Genomic DNA, 21184 nt, shown 5'->3' on the forward strand with positions numbered 1-21184 from the left:
TCATAAATGCAACGTGGGCACATAGCCTGAGACGCGTTTTCGCATGCTTTTATTCAAGCACTTTTTCAAGCGATTTTGAGCATCACTTGGAAAAGTGCTTGACAAGTTGGTCACACAATATAAATCCACGCAAGTGGCATGGATTTATATTGTGTGACCAACTTAGATGCTTTAAATGCTGCATCTATAGTAAAAAAAAAAAGAATTAAAAAGTTAAAAATAAAAAAAACCTGTATACTCACCTCTCCGGTCTGCTCCGGGCGGCGATCCACTCTCCTCGGCGTCCGGCGGTGTACTGGCAGGATCTGCGGTGACGTCATTTAGTAAGCTGATGGTCACGCGACCATCACCTGACCGCTGACGTCAGCAGTCGCGTGACCATCAGCTGACTAAATGACGTCACCGCAGGTCCTGCCAGTACATCGCGGGACGCCGAGGAGAGAGGATCGCCACTGGGAGCAGACCGGAGAGGTGAGTATACAGTTTTTTTTTTATTTTTAACTTTTTTATTTCTTTTTTTCACCGCGTGGATGAAGAGGAGTTGTAGTCTCCTCTTCATCCTGGGTACCATTCGCACCGCGATTACACCGCAAATTCGCGGCCATTGAATTTAATTGAAACGTAGCAAATCCACATATACCTGCGGGTTTGCTGCGTTTCAATGTTCCTCAATGGCCGCGAATTTGCAGCGTAATCGCGGTAGAAATGGTCATGCTGCGTTTTGCAACGCAATGCAAATTCGGCACGCTAATTAGCGCATCATGTGCACAGCACATCCGAATTCACATTGCTTTGCATGGCAGACGGTTTTACAAGCGTTTTCGCGGCTGTAAAAACGCTGCAAAAAATGCTACGTGGGCACATGGCCTTATTCGCCGTGCAATGCTCCTCTGGGAATATATATATATTTATTTTATATATATATATATATATATATATATATATATATATATATATACACGGTCTGTTTCTGAAAACTTTGAAATTGTCATCCAGCCTTTCCTAAAGTCACTCATGCACATGGCTGAATTATAGGGAATGCACATGGGTTACAAGCCTCAGGGCCCGCTACGTTGGAAGTCTCTCTCTATATATAGCAACTTTATCAAACATCAAGTGACAGTTTGATTTCTTTGATGTAAAAAATGGCACCCCACTCACAAGCAAAACGGACTTCAAAAATTCCTCTCATGATGAATTTAACTTCTAATAAATATAGTACAACTTGTAAAAGAGTTTTCCGCACAAAATTATGCCCAAATTCTGCAGCCTTTAGCCTGGTAAATTCCCTCCATTATAGTTACATGCTAGTAACACCTTCTTCACAATCAATGGGTGGTCATTTATAGACACATATAGCAAAAACATCTCCCGACAGAGTATCATCTTTTTTTCTAAACTCGTTGTCTTGGGCTATGTCGAGTCAAGATAAAAGGTAAGGAAGGACACTTCTGTATTAGACTTTTCACCTCTATGGACCAAATCTGGGTAACCCACTCAGCCCAGATTTCTTCTGGCAAATGTCCACCCTAAATGTACAGGGGATGTGTGCATGGCATGAATCGAGCGGATTCGGGTAAAGAATCCGCTCCATACAGCGCGGGCACCAGCTGTACTGTACAGCCGCTACCTGAGTCTACCTTTTACTATCACAGCTAGCTCTGATCATGGCAGTTTAACTTCTTGGATGCCACTGTCAATTGTGATAGCAGCCTTTAAAGGGGTTTTGCACTTTCAGGAAAGTGGACCCCAAATAGTCTAAAATTCCTAAAATAACAAACGGAGCAGTTACTCGCCCTCCCCGTATTCAGTGGCCTGTGCCCTCGGTGCCGTTGCTTAGATCTTGGTGTTTTGGCTGCAGTGGTGAGTGTTACATCGACAGCGCACATCCCTGCTGCAGTCAATCACTGAACTGAGGGCATTTTAAAGCGATTTCGTTCCACTTTTGAGAAACGTGTAAAGTCCCTTTAAGACAGGAGAGCGATAGCATTGCCATGGCTTCCAGGGGCCTAGTGAAGGCTTCTGCGTCTGCCATGTTTTAACATATTTGAAGCCAAGATAGGAGATTAACAATTTACAGACTACTAAAAAATATAAATATATTAACATATATATATTATATTTTTAAAAAATGTATAAAAGTTAAAAAATCTCGCCTTCTTATTTCTGAACATAAAATCTAAAAATATAAAATGAACCTATTTAGTATCGCTGCATGCGTAACCGTCCGCTCTACTAAAATATAATAGTTATCTCATATTGTAAACTCCAAAGCGAAAATAAAAATGGCAGAATTGTTGTTTTTTTGGCCCCCTTTTTTTTGGGCTCCTTAAAAAAAGATCAGAAAATGATATGTACCCCAAAATGGAATGATAAAGCTTGTGTACCACAAAAAAAAGTGAGAGAAACTCACTAAGATTCTGTCGTCCAAGGGCCCACAAAAAACATAAACCTGGAGTCGGGCCCTGGGCGCAGCAATTGTGGCCATTTTGGTTGTCTCCTTGATATCGCTAAGGTGTTGTCATAGCAACACTAGAGTAGAGCTTTAGGCTATTGGAAATCCCTTCACATCTTTAATATGGTGCAAAGTAGATTCATGGAGTTCCCCTTTATATTATATGTCTTTTTATGCTGAATATTCATGGTTAATTCTGTATTCAAGCCTTTCTTTGTGAGCCATTTTTTGAAGATGCGCGTAATACCTACTAACTGCCACCAGATGGCGGTGCGTCACTGTTCAGTATATCTGCCTATCTCCTTCATGTTGTCTGCAGCTGTGCTGGTGATTTTACAATCTGGCATTTCTCTGCCCGCAGGGACAATTATCTCTTCAATCAAGACTCTTGGAGCCTGTGTAAAGAACCTGAGAAAGTGGTGCTGTGGAACATTGTCTTATTCTCCATCCTCTTAGGGATCGGACTCATTGAGGCCATCTTGTGCCTCATCCAAGTCATCAATGGCATCGTCGGGGTGATCTGCGGCACTTGCATGCGAAAAAGAAAAATAAGTGTACGTCATCTGCTTATACGTTCATACTGCAAAAATAATCATAGTAATATCGCACTATGTAGTTCTAAAATCTAATATACCCCAGCTATCACCGCCCCCGTGTACAACACACATGATCAATAATCAATAGTCACCCTCACATAGGTATAACATAAGTACCACCATTCATCATGCACAGTAATATCACCATTACCACCATTCATCATGCACAGTAATATCACCATTACCACCATTCATCACGCACAAGTCATATCACCATCACCACCATTCATCATGCACAAGTCATATCACCATTAACACCACTCGTCATGCACAAGTCATATCACCATTACCACCACTAGTCATGCACAAGTCATATCACCTTTACTACCATTTATCATGCACAAGTCATATCATCATCACCACCATTCATCATGCACAATTCATATCACCATTACCACCATTCATCATGCACAAGTCATATCATCATCACCACCATTCATCATACACAAGTCATATCACCATTACCACCATTCATCATGCACAAGTCATATCATCATCACCACCATTCATCATACACAAGTCATATCACCATTACCACCATTCATCATGCACAAGTCATATCATCATCACCACCATTCATCATACACAAGTCATATCATCATTACCACCATTCATCATGCACAAGTCATATCATCATCACCACCATTCATCATACACAAGTCATATCACCATTACCACCATTCATCATGCACAAGTCATATCATCATTATCGCCATTCATCATACACAAGTCATATCACCATTACCACCATTCATCATGCACAAGTCATATCATCATCACCACCATTCATCATACACAAGTCATATCACCATTACCACCATTCATCATGCACAAGTCATATCATCATCACCACCATTCATCATGCACAAGTCATATCACCATTACTACCATTCATCATGCACAAGTCATATCATCATTACCACCATTCATCATGCACAAGTCATATCACTATTACCACCATTCATCATGCACAAGTCATATCATCATCACCACCATTCATCATACACAAGTCATATCACCATTACCACCATTCATGATGCACAAGTCATATCATCATCACCACCATTCATCACGCACAAGTCATATCACCATTACCACCATTCATCATGCACAAGTCATATCATCATCACCACCATTCATCATGCACAAGTCATATCACCATTACTACCATTCATCATGCACAAGTCATATCATCATTACCACCATTCATCATGCACAAGTCATATCACTATTACCACCATTCATCATGCACAAGTCATATCATCATCACCACCATTCATCATACACAAGTCATATCACCATTACCACCATTCATGATGCACAAGTCATATCATCATTACCACCATTCATCACGCACAAGTCATATCATCATTACCACCATTCATCATGCACAAGTCAAATCATCATTACCACCACTCGTCATGCACAGTAATATTACCATTACCACCACTCGTCATGCACAAGTCATATCATCATTACCACCATTAATCATGCACAAGTCATATCATCATTACCACCATTAATCATGCACAAGTCATATCATCACAACCTCTTCTTGAAGTTTGCACTGCTGCTTTCCTCTCTCTTTTATACATACATATACAACAAATGCCGCGAGTCCACATACCTGTGTCGCTGTCGCACATACCATACCGCCACTACGTGTATATATGACACATGTATTGTGTTATGGATGCTGTATAGTCCTCCTTTATATATTGTTTTATCTTGTTTCAGACAACTACGGCGTGAACCTGAAGACTGCAGAGAAGTAGAAAAAGGGCTCACCTAGAAAAACTCCGGTCACGAATGAAAAAAAGAAAAAAAAATTCAACCTATAATATAGTGTTTGTACAGAAGTAACAAAGCTAAATTTATCAATGCAGTAAAAAAGTGCCTGGCGCTTAATAGCACTCATTGTGATATGATGATGTGTTATCTGCGGTACTGCAGGTCTGCGCTGACTTATCATCAAAGGGTTGTCCAGTCTTATGTAAATAAAGCTGAAGTGTACGGCATAATTTATCATGAAAATCGCCTCTGTGCATTCATTCCTTTCCTCCCCAGTATCTCTGTTTGTTGTCATCGAATAAAATATTCTCATTTAACTACAATACGCCAGACTAGGCAATGCTCTGTGTATAAGTATCAGTGTCCGTGAAGTCAGGGGCGTACATAGAAATAATTTGGCTCCATAGCAGAGGTTCTAATTGGGCCCCCCACTCCAAAAAAATATATATATATTCGGTGGGGTCACAGAAGAGCATATCTGACAACTTTGTAGCTTTTACAAAGTAATTTTGCTCCTACTGGAGCCCTAGATTCCTCTTTCTTTGCACTCATAAAGTATGATGTCAATAACAGTACCCTGCAAACACTGTAAGATACCCCCACTGTGAATCCCTCCACACGCACAGTATGAGGACCCTACTGTACTCCACCCCTCAACTCCCCTGGAAAAGTATGGTGACACCAACACAGTATGATCCCCCAACTGTGACCCTCACACAGTCCCCCATGCAGTATTTTGGGCCTACATACAGTATAGTGTCCCCACACCACTCCACACCGTATAATGGCCCCCACAGCCCACCACAGAGTATGATGGACCCCACACAAACCTTCACATTGTATTATTGTTTGCATACAGTATAAAAGCTCCCACACAGCCCACTAGATATTATAATAGTTCCCACATAGCCTTCTATATAGTATAATGCACCTCCATAGTCCTCCATATAGTATAATGCACTCCCCATAGTCCTCCATATAGTGTAATGCACTCCCTATAGTCTTCCATATAGTAGAATGCACTCCCCATAGTCCTCCATATAGTAAAATGCACCCCCATAGTCTTCCATATACTATAATGCACCCCCATAGTCCTCCATATAGTATAATGCATTCCATAGTACTCCATATAGTATATTGCACTCTCCATAGTCCTCCATACAGTATAATGCACTCCCCATAGTCCTCTATACAGTATAATGCACTCCAAAGTCTTCCATATAGTATAATGCACCCCCATAGTATAGCACACCCTCATAGTCCTCCATATAGTATAATGCACATGCCTAGTCCTCAATATAGTATAATGCAGTCCCCATAGTCCTCCATATAGTATAATCCTCTCTTCATAGTCATCCATATACTATAATGCACCCCACAGTCCTCCATATAGTATAATGAACTTCCTATAGTCCTCCATATAGTATAATGTACTACTCATAGTCCTCCATATAGTATAATGCACTCCTCATAGTCTTCCATATAGTATACTGCACTCCCCATAGTCCTCTATATAGCATAATGCCCCCATAGTCTTCCATACAGTATAATGCACCCCCATAGTATAGCACACCCTCATAGTCCTCCATATACTATAATGCACACCCCATAGTCCTCCATTTAGTATAATGCAGTCACCATAGTCCTCCATTTAGTATAATGCACACCACAGTCCTCCATATAGTATAATGCACTTCCTATAATCCTCCATATAGTATAATGCACTTCCTATAGTCCTCCATATAGTATAATGCACTCCCCATAGTCCTCCATAAAGTATATTGCACTCCCGATAGTTTTCCATATAGTATACTGCACTCCCCATAGTCCTCTATATAGTATAATGCACCCTACAGTCTCTCACACAGTTTTTTGACCACCAAAATGCTCTCACTGATTTAAAAAAAATACAATACTCATTTTTCCTCCTCGCTCCCCCATTGCTCCAGTCTCTGCAGCAAGCATTCTGAAGCACCGCACATCTCAGCTCAGCGGGCGCCATGTAGTGACATCATCGTGCCCACTGCGCTGAGATGTCAGATGCCGAGGAAGAGTGATCATTGCTTTCAACTGTATCGTCATCCAGGATGCCGATACAGTTGAATTTACAATGATGCTCCTCCCTGCTAATGGACCCATAGCTGCAGAGTTGCCTGCCGCCATTGGGGGTATGCCACTGGGTGAAGTGTATGGGTCTGGAGTACAAGCTGTTTCGCTCACAGAAGATTGCCTACAACTGTGAGCTAATGTTCATGTGTTGTAAATCCAGTTCTTTGGTTGGTGGTTGGGGTATCTGCAGTACACACCACCAGTGATACACTGCTAATAGCTGAGACCACGCAGCTGTTATGTGGTCCATGAGTCGAGAGCTCTGCTCTCCCCCCCCTACCTCCTCATGCCCGCTGCCACACATTCAACTTTGTGTGCATCCCGTGTGTGATGCTCCCAATCCCTTACGAAGGTTTCTTCTTAGCGTTGCCCACATGGTCTCGTCTGAATAAAAGAATGGGATCGATTCTATGCTGCAGCTGAAATTAGATGTCACATACTAAGCCTCAGGCTTCGTAGCTACCGGGGGGGCAGAGGATGTGGTCGCCCCTGGCCCCATGCTTAGGGGTGGCCCACCATGGGGCACTCACCTGGAGCTATACTACCCTTAATTGCACAGTGCTACGATATGATTAAGCCAGGGCTGCTGGCTCCCTTTTCCCTGTGCTCAGGTGTTGTAAATACATTTGAGCAACACTGCAGTGTCAGGAGGTAGTGAAGCATTCGTTATCTACCCACCCCGACTGCAGTGGAGTGACGAGTGCAGTGGACTCGCACCTCATAACTCTGCTTATGTCAAATCACTGAGACAAAGGAAGTGTCGTGCTAGCTGATATTGCGGGGCAATGTGGAAAATTGTGAGAGGGAGCAGCATGGGGGTTGGTGGACCAGATGGAGAAGTGCTGGGACAGTATGGAGAGGAGAGAGCATGGAGGACAATATGGAGGAGTGGAGGGACCATTTGGAGAAGTGGGGGACATTATGGAAAGGTGGGGGGCCATATGGAGAAATGGGAGCTTGGGGGGACCATATAGGGAAATGGGTGTTCAATATGAAGAGGTGGGGGGACAGTATGGAGGTGGGAGCGTAGGGGACAATATGGGGGAACAGGATGGAGAATTGTGAGCTTCTGAGGACCATATGGAGAAGTGAGAGTGAGTTGGGATTGTATGGTGAAGTGGGGGCACAGTATGGAGAAGTGGGAGACAATATAGGGGAGTGGGGGGACCATTTGGACAAGTGGGGGACATTATGGAGAGGTGGGAGTGTGAGGGGACCATATGGATAAGTGGGTGTACATTATGAAGAAGTGGGGGGACAGTATCTAAAAGTGAAAACGTAGGGGACAATATGGAGAAATAGGGGTACAGGATGGAGAATTGGGGGAGTGTGATGACCATGTGAATAAGTGGGAATATGAGGGGATTGTATGGAGAAGTAGGGGAACAGTAAGTAGAGATAAGAGTGTGGGGGGACAGTATGGAGATTTGAGAGCGTGGGGGACAATATGGAGAAGTGGGGCACATTATGGAGAAGTGGGGGAACAGTATGTAGAGATGGGAGATTGGCAGGACAGTATGAAGAGGTGAGAGCTTTGGGACAATTTAGAGAAGTGGAGGCACAGTATGTAGAGATGGGAGCGTGAGGGGACAGTATGGAGAGGTGATAGCTTTGGGGACAATATGGAGAAGTGGGGGCACAGTATGGAGAAGTTGGCTTCATGTACTGACAGTGGATCTGGTAATGAATTCATATACTAACCGTGGTCCTGATCGTGTACAAAAGTACCAATCCATAACTGATCCTGAGGTCGTCATCCAGCTGAGGCAGTCAACTTTCTGCCACTGGCTCCCTACTGTGGCTGTCACCATGCTGCCGCCGTCACCCTGCTGTCAAAGTGGAAAAGGTAAGCACCTTATAGAGCCGAAGGTTATAGGGACTTTTATTGTATATGAGGGATGTTAATGTGAAGGCACAGTATCTTGAGGGTAGTATGCAGAGGAGGAAAAGTGTGGTTCTACTGCCGTATTCATCTACTGACGGTGGTTCTAGCACTGCATTCATTTACTAATAGTGGTTCTGGTTCTGCATTCATGTACTGACGGTGGTTCTGTGTATATAGGAGCTGTGGACCCATCATACTGTATATAGGGGAGCTGTGGGGATATTATACTCTGTATAAGGGAGCTATGGGTCCACTATACTGTATATAGAGGAGCTGTATACTGGGGGACCCAGTGGACATTATTAAGTGTCAAGTGGGCACTTAAGAAGCAATACTATTATAGGGGTACTCAGAGTATTGTAAGTATCAAAGGGGCACAATGTGGCCACTTTTCTAGGGCATTTGCACAGTGCTTAATCTTTTAAACGGGGCTGGAAATGTGAGAAGTCAAATGTGTTTTCTTTGTAATCTCCTGGCTGGAATAAGTTATCATGTCGGTCTGGGCCAGATGGAAAAGACGGGAAAATGAAGTATTCCACCAGAAAGAACGTCATCTGTAAGTTAGTATATATACCTGTAGTGTTATCACTTGTATGGTCTGCAGGTCTGGTATCTACCACTATATGGTCATCATATGGTGGTAATATCAGTCTTGGTCTTTGTGTAGAAATTCATTTTCAGTAACAGCGTGTTCATCTCCTGAGGTTCCCCTGTACCCACGATTAGGGTTCACCTCCATAGTTGTACCCACGGTTACCTGGTTAGGGGCCCATTCAGATGTTTCGCCGGCATTGAGCTGAACCCCTAGCTACGCCTCTGCTAAGGTAACAGGATCTATACAAACCATCAGAAGGCATTTGCACGACATTGTTCTATTAGCCTGAAGTCCGGCTACAGGTGTCCTTTGACCTCAAGCCAACACTCTGAAAGCATATCATGGTGCAGAGTAAGATGGAGGATGAAATGGAAGTCTGTCCACTGGTGATCATAAGAATTTACACTTTACAGAAGAGAGTGAGAGGACCCCACTGACTATAAGAGCTTACACTCTACAGGAGAGAGGTCTCTGCCCATAAGAGTTGACACTCTACAAGAGAGAGGGTCCTGCACATAAGAGCTGACACTCTACAGGAGAGAGGACCCTGCACATAAGAGCTGATGCTCTACAGGAGAGAGGACCCTGCACATAAGAGCTGACACTCTACAGGAGAGAGGACCCTGCACATAAGAGCTGACACTCTACAAGCGAGAGGTCCCTGCACATAAGAGCTGACACTCTACAGGAGTGAAGACCCTGCAAATAAGAGCTGACACTCTACAGGAGAGAGGACCCTGCAAATAAGCGTTGACACTCTACCGGAGAGAGGACCCTGCACATAAGTGCTGACACTCTACAGGGACCCTGCACATAAGAGCTGGCACTCAACAGGAGAGAGGACCCTGCACATAAGAGCTGACACTCTACAGGAGAGAGGACCCTGCACATAAGAGCTGACACTGTACAGGAGAGAGGTTCCTGCACATAAGAGCTTACACTCTACAGGAGAGAGGTCTCTGCTCATAAGAGCTGACACTCTACAGGAGAGAGGGCCCTGCACATAAGAGCTGACACTCTACAGGAGAGAGGACCCTGCCCATAAGAGTTGACACTCTACAGGAGAGAGGACCCTGCACATAAGAGCTGATGTGGCACCCCAGGGGTCTGGTTACCACAGTAATAGAAATATTACATCTGAGAGCAAGTGGGAGGTTTCCTGGTCAGGAGCCCTTAAGCATGCAACACATCCTGCCCAGACCTGGGAGGGGAGGAATCTGCCCTATATAAACTGGGTCTGGGGCGGGGTTAGACAGAACAAGCAGACACAGGGAAAGTAACAGCAGGAGCTCTGTAGGAGCAGGAACTGAGACCAGGGGCTGGAGCTGAGCAGAGCTCGCCCTGGCAGAAGAATCTGAATACCGGACACCGGAGTCCGAGGCTGCAAGGATCTTCAAGTCCAGCAGCAGAACCCAGCCGGCAGGGGATTCCAGGTCCTCTGGCCATAGAAGCCCGGAGGCTCAGTCACAAGGAAGGGACCAGCACCGCCATCGAGGAGCGGAGGCTATCAGAAGGCCCCAAGTCACCAGCCATACGGGTGAGCACCACACGGTATACTCAGGGACGTGGGCTACTTCCACTCGCTTACAGCAAGGTAGCCAGGAAGAGTGCAGATAGACGGGGAGGGCTACAACTCCACCTGGCCAGGGGAACTCCTGCTTGCTCGCAGACTGACCAGGCCCCTTATGCTAGCCAGTACTCCCGGGAGGGTCTGCCTTAATATCATCAGTAAAGACCCTGAACTGCACTGCAAAGACTCTGAGTCGTTCCTGCTTTCTCGCCGCATACAGCACTACTAGTACTGGGACACCCGCGCACCATCACTCCTATCATCCACATTCCCTGCCCTGAGGCCATACTCTTCCCGTGGGGAGTTATCCCATCTTTAGCTGCGCACACCACACCAGCCTCAGCGGACTGCCTCGCAGCGGCGGTACACCCTGACCGCAATCCACGGGTGGCGTAGTCGGACATTAAAACCACAAAACCCTATAAAGACTGCCACTGGTTTGACCACCCTGAGCCACGGGACCGGGTCGCCGCCACGGAGACTACAACCCCCAGAGACCCGGCTCCGGGTAACCCACACGCGTGTACACTCGGCCCAGGGGGCGCATCAAGTTTGGCGTAGTCGGCAGGATTTAGTGCCCGCAACCACCGGGTACTGCGTGCCTTCAAAAGACTGTCATACATGCCGTGGTGAAGGTTCCCGCCATCCGGAGCCGTTTCCCGCCATCCGCAGTCGTTTTCCCGCCATCGGACGCCATCTTCGGGACGCCGCGCGGGAAGAAGAGGGGCGTGGACGCCGAAAGCGCGTGAGACCCGAAGCTCCGCCCCACGCACCGACGCTGCGCAAGGTCCTGTAAGGGAGAGAGAGCGACGCTGACGTCACCAGGACACGACGCAAGGTCCTCGTCCGGAGCAGCACCAGCGGAGCCGCGGCCTACAGAAGAGGATCGTAAGAAGGTAGGCCACACTTAACTAGGGGGGAGGAAGATGACGGACACGGAGGGACCCTCTACCACCAGCGCGGCCACTGCCGCAGTAATGCCATTTACAATGCGTTACATCCCCGGAGCGGCCTGGCTACCCCAATACTCAGGGGAGTTGCATACCCTAAGCGACTTTAAAGAGAGACTGTACAGCTTATTTAAAGTATACCCCCTGACGGAGGGCCAGAAAGTGAGCATATTGATAGGCCAGCTAACCGGCGCAGCCCAGCGTGAAGTAAAGTCCTGGTCAGTCCGGGACAAGGAGACCGTAAAGGAGATCTTGGCCCGTCTGAAGGACACTTTTGATACCCGCACCTCAGCCGAGATCAAAATGAGATTTTATGGGTGCAAGCAGCGGACCCAAGACAGTATAAGAGACTATGCTTTGAGTTTGCAAGAGGCCCTGGGAGCCATTAAACAGGCAGACCCTGACAGTGTGCGGAATGCAGATGAACTGTTAACTGAGCAATTCATTGAGGGTCTGCTGTCCAACGCCCACTGAACCCAGTTACGTGCAATGGCCTTGCAGAACCCTGGTTTAGACTTTGCAAAGTTCAAAGACAGGGCCATCCGGGTGCTCAGAGAACCGGCACCGGGTAGCGCTGTAACCCACCGGCGCCCTGCTATTACCTATCACCAGGAGGCGGCGCCCTTGTCTGCAGAGCCTATAGGAGCTGGTGCGCAGGCTTTGGACAACAACCCGGCTACAGACCTGCACCATCAGGTCCAAGAGCTAACTAAAAGCGTAGCCGCACTAACCAGATCTGTGCAGTCTTTAAAGGTCTCTCCTCCGGGAAAGATCCAGCTGGCATCCGGACCGGAGGACGTCCCGTGGCACCGACAAAGGAGGATCCCATCGTCCAGAGGAAGACCCAGCGACAGATACAACGAGGACGGACAACCCATCTGCCGCCGCAGCAATCAACCCGGACATATGGCAAGGTACTGTCATTTAAACGGGCACAACCTGGGGCAGAGGGCCAACCCCCAGGCATAAGATCATCAGGCCCATCGAACTGGCGCGATAAATACATAGGGGGACGTCCGGTCTTGCCTGTGGTACTGGATGGCATTCCTATGAGTGCCCTACTAGACACTGGGTCACAGGTGACTACCATCCCGTACGTGCTCTTTAAGCGGTACTGGAATGACTCGGACATAACCCGCTACCCAGATGACGACCTGAGTATCATCGCCAGCAATGGTCAGCCCGTGCCGCAGGTGGGATTCAAGGAGGTGACCATTAAGGTCGGTAAGGTCGAACTGGCGGCACAAGGACTGATTATTGTGGACATTGATTGTCATGAGAGTCACCCTAGGATAACCTTGGGAACTAACGTGATTGAAAATTGTCTTGCAGAGGTGATTCTCATTTTACAGCAGGTTGCCAAGAATGCCAGTTCCAGCCAGCAGCGTGTCCTCCAAAAAGAGATCCGGGCACTGATGAAACGGCAACAGTTGGAATTATCTGGTGATGAGATTGGTAGCGTGAGAATGTGTGACCCGTTCCCTATTGCCATGCCCCCGAAAAGTGAGATGATGATATGGTGCCGGGCAGCTATTGGTCTAAGAGGTAGAGACTACCAAGCAATGGTAGAGCCCGTCTACTCAGACAGTAGGCCCACCATTTTGACAGCACGGGGAGTGGTCGATGTACGTCATGGGAGGGTACCTGTCCGCATCGTAAATATCGGGGAGAGAGAAGTACACCTGCCACGGTATGCCACGCTAGCCAAATTGTTCACCATAAACCAAAATTCTGTAAAGGCCGTAGAACCCTTACCTCCATCTCAACTAGAGGAAGGTAATGGCTCTAAGAAACAAATGGAGGACTGGTGTCAGCAACTGCATTTGGGTACTGACTCCACTCCCTCACACCAAAAACAGGGAGTACGAAAGAGTCTTTAGTAAACACCCGCTAGACTTCGGGCAAGTAAAGGGGGTAGAACATCACATCCCCACAGGAGACCATCCACCCATAAAGGAAAGATACCGACCTGTACCCCCTGCACACTATCAGCATGCAAAAGGGATGTTGCGGGACATGAAGGAGGCTGGGGTAATCAGGGACAGCTGTAGCCCCTGGGCAGCTCCACTAGTTCTAGTGAAAAAGAAGGACAACACAATGAGAATGTGTGTGGATTACAGAAAGGTCAACCGTATCACACACAAAGATGCGTACCCGTTACCTAGAATAGAAGAATCTTTAGCTGCATTAAAATCTGCTAACTTCTTCTCCACTTTGGATCTTACTAGCGGGTACTGGCAGGTTCCTGTAGCAGAGGCAGACAAGGAGAAGACTGCATTCACCACCCTGATGGGTCTCAGCGAATTCAACTGTATGCCGTTTGGGCTCTGCAACGCACCAGGAACCATCCAGCGGTTGATGGAATGCTGTCTGGGACACCGGAATTTCGAGACGGTCCTGTTATACCTTGACGATTTCATCGTTTATTCCAAAACCTACAAGGACCATCTGAAACACCTGGCAGAAGTGTTTGACGCCCTGGCAAGCTACGGCCTAAAGGTGAAACCCTCCAAGTGTCACCTGCTGAAACCAAAGGTGCAGTACCTGGGACACGTGGTGAGTGCTGACGGAGTGGCTCCCGACCCCGATAAGATCACCGTGATTAAAGACTGGCCAAGACCCTCCGGCATAAAGGAAGTGCGGTAGTTCCTCGGGTTGGTAGGCTACTACCGAAGATTCATTCCTGGTTTCACCAAAATGGCAGCTCCTATGCAGGACCTCCTGATAGGTCAATCCAGGAAGGCCAAAAACCAGAAGCCGCCCTTCAGGTGGGAAAAGCTGGAAGAGGAGTCCTTCCGCCAGCTGAAGATGGCCCTCACGGGGGATGAAATCCTGGCGTACCCTGACTACAGCCAGCCCTTTATCTTCCACACGGACGCAAGCAACATCGGGCTAGGAGCCGTACTCTCCCAGATCCAGCAGGGGAAAGAACGGGTAATCGCTTACGCCAGCCAAAAACTACGGCCCACAGAGAGAAACCCTGAGAATTATAGCTCATTCAAGCTAGAGTTCCTGGCAGTGGTGTGGGCAGTGACCGAACGTTTCAAGCATTACCTTGCCTCTTCCAAGTTCACCGTGTACACGGATAACAACCCGTTGACACACCTGGACACTGCAAGACTTGGTGCCCTGGAGCAGAGATGGATGGCCCGCCTGTCCAACTATGAATTCACCATCAAATACCGGGCGGGACGCTCAAATGCCAATGCGGATGCCCTGTCCAGAATGCCAAACTTACCGGACGTAGGGGAAGATCCAGAAGAACTGGAAGAAGTCGAGCTCCCTGCGTTCCACCGTCATGGGATTACCCTGTATTCCCACCGTGTAAGGGACAGGCGCTCTGCTACGTTCAATCCCTTACCCCACTACAGCTGGGCGGAGACACAAGACAGTGATCCCGCAGTCCGTCTGGTGAAGGAAATGCTGACACAGGCTGATGCCTGTCTTGACCCAGACGCTCCGGAAGAGACCAAGCAACTGTGGAAAGAGAAAAGTAAGCTGTTTCTTTACAAGGAGAAGCTGTGCCGGAGAATGGTCAACTCTAGAACACATGAGCTGACCTGGCAGGTAGTGGTCCCAAGACGAGATGCGGCTATGGTTCTGGAGGCATACCACGACGGAGCAGGACACTTCGGATGGAAGAAGCTGGAGTTCCTGTTGCGTGGACGGTTCTACTGGGTAGGCATGAGAGGAGCCATCGAGAGGTGGTGCAGAGACTGTGGCCCGTGCAACCTAAGAAGGAAGGACCGCGCCAGCCAGAAGACTCCCCTGCAGCCCATCATCACTAGGCAGCCACTGGAACTGGTAGCCCTGGACCATGTGAAACTGGCTCCAAGCAAATCTGGGTACGTCTACTCCCTCACAATCGTAGATCACTACTCACGGTTCCTGGTGGTGGTCCCTGTCACGGACTTAACGGCTCAAACAGCAGCTAGAGCCTTCCAGCAGCACTTCTGCCGTCCACACGGGTATCCGGAGCAAGTGCTGACAGACCAAGGACCAGCCTTCGAAGCGGAGGTCTTCCAAGAGTTCTGCAATCTGTATGGCTGCAGGAAGATAAGAACAGCGCCCTATCACCCTCAGACTAACGGACTATGTGAGAAAATGAACCAGGTGATGATAGACTTGCTAAAAACGTTGCCCCTGGAAGAACGCAGTCTCTGGCCTGAAAAACTGCCTGATCTGGTGGACTTGTATAATCACATCCCCGTAGGTTCCACCAACTGTACCCCGGCTTACCTAATGAGAGCAAGACCAGGTAAGCAGCCTATTGACCTGGATATGGGAGTCCTGACACCTGTGGACACCTCGCCAGAGGCAGACTGGGATACAGAACAGCAGCAGCAGTATCGGAAAGTACAGGAGAGCGTCGAGCGAAGTCTGTCTCAAGCAAGAGAAAGGCAAGAGAAGACTTATAACCAGTATGCTCCCGCTGTTCCCCTGGTACCTGGAGAGCAGATCTTGAAGAGAAAGAGGCGGCTCCACAAGTTGGACGACCAGTGGGAGAAGGACCCGTACACAGTACTGCCTTCAAGCCATGATAATCCAAAAGTCTGCATAATCAGTAAGGATGGAGGAGAAACCACAGCCATTGTTTCCAGAGACCACCTGAAAAAGTGTCCCGAGCAGCTGCAAAGCCCTGACGAAGATCAAGAGAACCCTCAACCCTCAGAGGAAAGGGAAGAAATGATCAGTACCGTACTCGGAGACTTTCCCCGGTCCTGGACTCAAATCAACAACGCAGTCGTGGTACCCGTCCTCACCTTTCTCCAGCCAGCCCCTCAAGGGCCTACAGAAGAACAGGTAGTGTCAGAAGAGCATCCGGCCCAGGAGGCAGAAGAATCCATACCAGCAGCCCAGGAGAATCAACCCTCTGCTAGTAGTGAGCCTGCCGTGCCCCTAGTAAGCCAAAGAGTACGCAGAAAGCTGCCAGACCTACCCGTAACACCTCCTACACCCTGTAGTGCAGAGCCAGATAGTGGGTTACGTAGGTCCACCAGGAGCACTAGAGGACAGATGCCCGCTCGCTGGAGAATCTAAAATATAATGTGAATTTGCTTGTAAATTGCCAATGTTGAAAAAGGTTTATGTTTTTGTTACCTGGTTACTAATTATGTTTCTCTAGTTACCCTTCAGGTTTATTTGGACTGACAGGTTATGGACGCTGAGTAACCGGAACTACAATGTAGATAGTTGCACCTTGGTGCCTCTTGCGAAGATGGCCTCGGAAGAGAAAAACCTGTCTGGCGTGGCCTCCTTGTGGCCCAAAGTAGCTAGCCTCAGCCTTGCAGCCACGCCCAGGGCCAACATGTGGGGTTTGCTTTGGACAGGTCCCCTACTCATTTCTAAAAACTACACCTTGGCTGACATGGACACCCGGTTACGGACACGCCATGACCTCTAAAGACTAAAGCTTCTTGTACATATGTTGTTGTATTATTGTTTATACCCTGTACTTGTGTTTTCTTAAAAATGTGTTTAGTCCCGGAGTACTAAAATTTACTAGGGGGGAATGTGGCACCCCAGGGGTCTGGTTACTACAGTAATAGAAATATTACGTCTGAGAGCAAGTGGCAGGTTTCCTGGTCAGGAGCCCTTAAGCATGCAACACCTCCTGCGCAGACCTGGGAGGGGAGGAATCTGCCCTATATAAACTGGGTCTGGGGCGGGGTTAGACAGAACAAGCAGACACAGGGAAAGTAACAGCAGGAGCTCTGTAGGAGCAGGAACTGAGACCAGGGGCTGGAGCTGAGCAGAGCTCGCCCTGGCAGAAGAATCTAAATACCGGACACCGGAGTCCGAGGCTGCAAGGATCTTCAAGTCCAGCAGCAGAACCCAGCCGGCAGGAGATTCCAGGTCCTCTGGCCATAGAAGCCCGGAGGCTCAGTCACAAGGAAGGGACCAGCACCGCCATCGAGGAGCGGAGGCTATCAGAAGGCCCCAAGTCACCAGCCATACGGGTGAGCACCACACGGTATACTCAGGGATGTGGGCTACTTCCACTCGCTTACAGCAAGGTAGCCAGGAAGAGTGCAGATAGACGGTGAGGCCTACAACTCCACCTGGCCAGGGGAACTCCTGCTTGCTCGCTGACTGACCAGGCCCCTTATGCTAGCCAGTACTCCCGGGAGGCTCTGCCTTAATATCATCAGTAAAGACCCTGAACTGCACTGCAAAGACTCTGAGTCGTTCCTGCTTTCTCGCCGCATACAGTACTACTAGTACTGGGACGCCCGCGCACCATCACTCGCATCATCAACATTCCCTGCCCTGAGGCCATACTCTTCCCGTGGGGAGTTATCCCATCTTTAGCTGCGCACACCACACCAGCCTCAGCGGACTGCCTCGCAGCGGCAGTACACCCTGACCGCAATCCACAGGTGGCGTAGTCGGACATTAAAACCACAAAATCCTATAAAGACTGCCACTGGTTTGACCACCCTGAGCCACAGGACCGGGTCGCCGCCACGGAGACTACAACCCCCAGAGACCCGGCTCCGGGTAACCCATATGCGTGTACACTCGGCCCAGGGGGCGCGTCACTGACACTCTACAGGAGAGAGGACCCTGCACATAAGAGCTGATGCTCTACAGGAGAGAGTACCCTGCCCATAAGAGCTGACACTCTACAGGAGAGAGGGCCCTGCACATAAGAGCTGACACTCTACAGCAGAGAGGACCCTGCACATAAGAGCTGACACTCTACAGAAGAGAGGACCCTGCACATAAGAGCTGACACTCTACAGGAGAGAGGACCCTGCACATAAGAGCTGACACACTACAGGAGAGAGAACCCTGCACATAAGAGCTAACACTCTACAGGAGAGATAACCTTGCACATAAGAGCTGACACTCTACAGGAGAGAGGTCCCTGCACATAAGAGCTGACACTCTACAGGAGAGAGGACCCTGCACATAAGAGCTGACATGCTACAGGAGAGCGAGAGGACCTCACTGACCATAAGAGCTTACACTCTACAGGAGAGAGGACCCCTCTGAAAATAAGAGCTGCCGCTCTACAGGAGAGAGGACCCTGCACATAAGAGCTGACACTCTACAGGAGAGAGGACCCTGCACATAAGAGCTGATGCTCTACAGGAGAGAGGACCCTGCACATAAGAGCTGATGCTCTACAGGAGAGAGGACCCTGCCCATAAGAGTTGACACTCTACAGGAGAGAGGACCCTGCACATAAGAGCTGACACTCTACAGGAGAGATGACCCTGCACATAAGAGCTGACACTCTACAGGAGAGAGGACCCTGCACATAAGAGCTGACACTCTACAGAAGAGAGGACCCTGCACATAAGAGCTGATGCTCTACAGGAGAGAGGACCCTGCCCATAAGAGTTGACACTCTACAGGAGAGAGGGCCCTGCACATAGGAGCTGACACTCTACAGGAGAGAGGACCCTGCACATAAGAGCTGACACTCTACAGGAGAGAGGACCCTGCACATAAGAGCTGACACTCTACAGAAGAGAGGACCCTGCACATAAGAGCTGACACTCTACAGGAGAGATGACCCTGCACATAAGAGCTGACACTCTACAGGAGAGAGGTCCCTGCACATAAGAGCTGACACTCTACAGGAGAGAGGACCCTGCACATAAGAGCTGACACTCTACAGGAGAGAGGACCCTGCACATAAGAGCTGTCATGCTACAGGAGAGCGAGAGGACCTCACTGACCATAAGAGCTGACACTCTACAGGAGAGAGGACCCCTCTGAAAATAAGAGCTGCCGCTCTACAGGAGAGAGGACTCTGCACATAAGAGCTGACAATCTACAGGAGAGAGGGCCCTGCACATTAGAGCTGACACTCTACAGGAGAGAGGTCCCTGCACTTAAGAGCTGACACTCTACAGGAGAGAGGGCCCCGCACATAAGAGCTGACACTCTACAGGAGAGAGGGCCCTGCACGTAAGAGCTGCCGCTCTACAGGAGAGAGGACTCTGCACATAAGAGCTGACACTCTACAGGAGAGAGACGATAACCTAGTAGATCAGGAGATGGAAAATTACTGCCATACAAACTGTGCTCCACTGGGATCCGCTGATCCATGATGTCCCAGGTACTGAGCACAACTGTACAGGTATGATAATCCGCTAGATGTCACAGCTGCAGAGCATTATGGGGAGGCCGTGCAGCAATGCAAAGTGACATTAGCCCACTCTCTGATGCTTCAGCAGTGTGAGAAATGGTATCGGGCAAGTTTTTTTTAAGGTAAAGCAAATCAAATCTAAAATTAATTGAATTCACGTGAAACCACGAATTTCACGAACTTCGACTCAACCTCGATCGTCGAAGGATCAATTCACTCATCTCTTTAGATAATATTTAATATCTAAAGAATATGCCCGATGACGCTTCCTGTAGTGTTCACATAATACTACAGAATAGTTCCTAAATAATACCACCAAAAACTGTCAAATAATTCTGGGTGGTTTTAGTTTGTTCATGGCGTTCTTGTCTTCTGGGCTCTCCTAGGAAATAACGGTCCTTGGGCACTTGCCCAGTTTGCCAATCCCTTAAAATACCAGCCAAATAGTTGAGCTCTAAAAACGTTTACCTGTCAACAATCTAATGTCTGCTGCTGCCCATATCTAGAAGAGATAATCATGTGGCTGTCAGCTACTATTTGTTCCTCATTTCAACTGTGTAATTAGCTGTCCTCCAGAAGAAAGTCTCTTGGAAGTAGATACCATGCTGGTCAATACCTGACCCTTTAAGGACTAAGAACTTTAATATCTAAAGATGTTAAATAAATCAGTTTTCTCCAAAACGAAAACACAACCATCTGCAGAGAGCTGTTTCATTGGGGCAAGGTTCGTCTATGACTTTATGTAGGTCGTAGACAGTGTCTGGACATCTCTTTCTTGGAGGAACATGGAACCACTGAGCTATGGTTTGAAGATCATTAGCACCAATAAGAACCAGTGCCTAGGCAGTGGTCTGCAACATGTGGAAAGGTTATAGTCCTGGAGCCTAAGAGGACCCATGTGCAAATCTACCACACAAGACACCAATGTCATAAATAGCACATGTTAGGTAGGGAGCCTGTAGGACCAGGATATCTGAGTTATTCCTCTCTCCAAGGCTATTCAGATGCCTTAAAATTTCAACACCCAGAATACACAGGACAGACATGAAGAATTTAAAGGAGAAAATGTATATCTCAGGAGGTCACAAGTCTCTATACACCATAAAGTCCAATTGTCAAAATTCAGAAA

At 48.0% G+C, this 21184-nt stretch overlaps 1 protein-coding gene across 1 annotated transcript in view; it reads left to right on the forward strand.

Moving 5' to 3' along the window:
• Positions 1 to 5079, forward strand: part of LOC141249686 (transmembrane 4 L6 family member 1-like) — a 35678-nt gene extending 30599 nt beyond the window's left edge. The window contains exons 5-6 of the mRNA XM_073669760.1: positions 2817 to 3009; positions 4789 to 5079. Of these exons, the coding sequence (XP_073525861.1) occupies positions 2817 to 3009; positions 4789 to 4803 (208 nt within the window). The 3' untranslated portion in view covers positions 4804 to 5079. The remainder of the gene's footprint in view (positions 1 to 2816; positions 3010 to 4788) is intronic.
• The last annotated feature ends 16105 nt before the right edge of the window (positions 5080 to 21184 follow it).

Source organism: Phyllobates terribilis, unplaced genomic scaffold, assembly GCF_046119375.1.
Source record: "Phyllobates terribilis strain yellow unplaced genomic scaffold, ASM4611937v1 Scaffold_2__4_contigs__length_985480577, whole genome shotgun sequence".
Classification (NCBI taxonomy): Eukaryota; Metazoa; Chordata; class Amphibia; order Anura; family Dendrobatidae; genus Phyllobates; species Phyllobates terribilis.